The sequence below is a fragment of the Palaemon carinicauda genome, chromosome 40 (assembly GCF_036898095.1).
Source record: "Palaemon carinicauda isolate YSFRI2023 chromosome 40, ASM3689809v2, whole genome shotgun sequence".
Classification (NCBI taxonomy): Eukaryota; Metazoa; Arthropoda; class Malacostraca; order Decapoda; family Palaemonidae; genus Palaemon; species Palaemon carinicauda.
In genome coordinates, this window is record NC_090764.1 from 7,232,017 (window position 1) to 7,233,579 (window position 1,563).

The following is a 1,563-nucleotide window of genomic DNA, read 5'->3' on the forward strand; positions in this document are numbered from 1 at the left end:
CAGAAAGAGGAAGAAGAGGATGAGGATGAACAGGAAGAGGAAGAGGTGGATGAAGATAAAGAGGAAGAGAAGGATGAGGCTGAACAGAAAGAGGAAGAGAATGGAGGAAGATAAAGAGGAAGAGAAGGATAAGCATAAAGAGGAGGAGAAGGATAAGGATAAGAAGGAAGAGGTAGATGAGGATGAAAAAAAGGAAGAGAAGGATAAGTAGAACAGAAAGAGGAAGAAGAGGATGAGGATGAACAGGAAGAGGAAGAGGTGGATGAAGATAAAGAGGAAGAGAAGGATGAGGCTGAACAGAAAGAGGAAGAGAATGGAGGAAGATAAAGAGGAAGAGAAGGATAAGCATAAAGAGGAGGAGAAGGATAAGGATAAGAAGGAAGAGGTAGATGAGGATGAAAAAAAAGGAAGAGAAGGATAAGTAGAACAGAAAGAGGAAGAAGAGGATGAGGATGAACAGGAAGAGGAAGAGGTGGATGAAGATAAAGAGGAAGAGAAGGATGAGGCTGAACAGAAAGAGGAAGAGAATGGAGGAAGATAAAGAGGAAGAGAAGGATAAGCATAAAGAGGAGGAGAAGGATATGGATAAGGAGGAAGGAGGTAGATGAGGATGAAAAAAGGAAGAGAAGGATAAGTAGAACAGAAAGAGGAAGAAGAGGATGAGGATAAACAGGAAGAGGAAGAGGTGGATGAGAGGTTAAAAAGGGAAGAGGGGGATGAGGATGAACAGGAAGAGAAGGATAAAGAGGAAGAGGTAGATGAAGATAAAAAAAGGAAGAGGATAAGTATAAACAGGAAGAGGAAGAAGCGGATGAGGATGAACAGGAAGAGGAAGAGGTGGATGAGGATAAAGAGGAAGAGAAGGATGAGGATAAAGAGGAAGAGGTGGGTGAGGATAAAGAGCAAGAGAAGGGTGACGATAAAGAGGAAGAGAAGGATGAGGATAAAGAAGAAGCGGTGGGTGTGGATAAAGAGGAAGAGTTGGATGAGGATAAAGAGGAATAGAAGGATGAGGATAAAGAGAAAGAGAAGAATGAGAATAAAGGAGTAAGAGAATGATGAGGATAAACATGAAGAGAAGAAGGGATTAGGATAAAGAGGAAGAGGAGGATGCAGATAAATATGAAGAAGAAGATGAGAGTGAGGATAAAGAAGTAGAAGAAGAGGAGGATGATGATGAGCAGGAAGAGGAAGAAGAGGGTGATATAAGTAGGGGGGGGGGAGGATGAGGATAAACAGGAAGAGGAAAAAGAGGATGATATAAGCAGGGGAGGAGGGATGAGGATGAACAGGAAGAGGAAGAAGAGGTTAGGATAAAGAGGAAGAGGAAGATATGTATAAAAGATGAAGAGGAGGATGAGGATAAAGAGGATGAATATGAGGAAGAGGAGGATGAACAGAATGAAAAAAGGAGGAAAAGAAAGATGAATAGGATGAAGAAAATGAGGAGTAGGAGGAGGAGGCATAGATTGAAAAAGATGGATAAATGAAGAAAATGAGGAAGAGCAGTAGAAAGGTGTAGAAAAGTAGGAAGTGGAGGATGCATAGGATGAATAAAAGGAG

General features: G+C 41.5%; 1 protein-coding gene across 1 annotated transcript; it reads left to right on the forward strand.

The window, feature by feature from the left end:
* The first annotated feature begins 238 nt into the window (after positions 1 to 238).
* On the forward strand, positions 239 to 1,005 carry LOC137631682 (glutamic acid-rich protein-like). The gene is made up of 2 exons (XM_068363557.1): positions 239 to 385; positions 796 to 1,005. The coding sequence occupies exons 1-2, from the start codon at positions 239 to 241 to the stop codon at positions 1,003 to 1,005; spliced, it is 357 nt and encodes a 118-aa protein (XP_068219658.1).
* The last annotated feature ends 558 nt before the right edge of the window (positions 1,006 to 1,563 follow it).

Excerpts from the sequence above, each read along its gene's own strand:
- LOC137631682 (XM_068363557.1), top strand. The coding sequence starts at position 239 with ATGAACAGGAAGAGGAAGAGGTGGATGAAGATAAAGAGGAAGAGAAGG. Across the intron at positions 386-795 it reads ATAAGGATAAGAAGGAAGAG|GAAGAGGAAGAAGCGGATGA; the intron begins GTAGATGAGGAT and ends AAGTATAAACAG.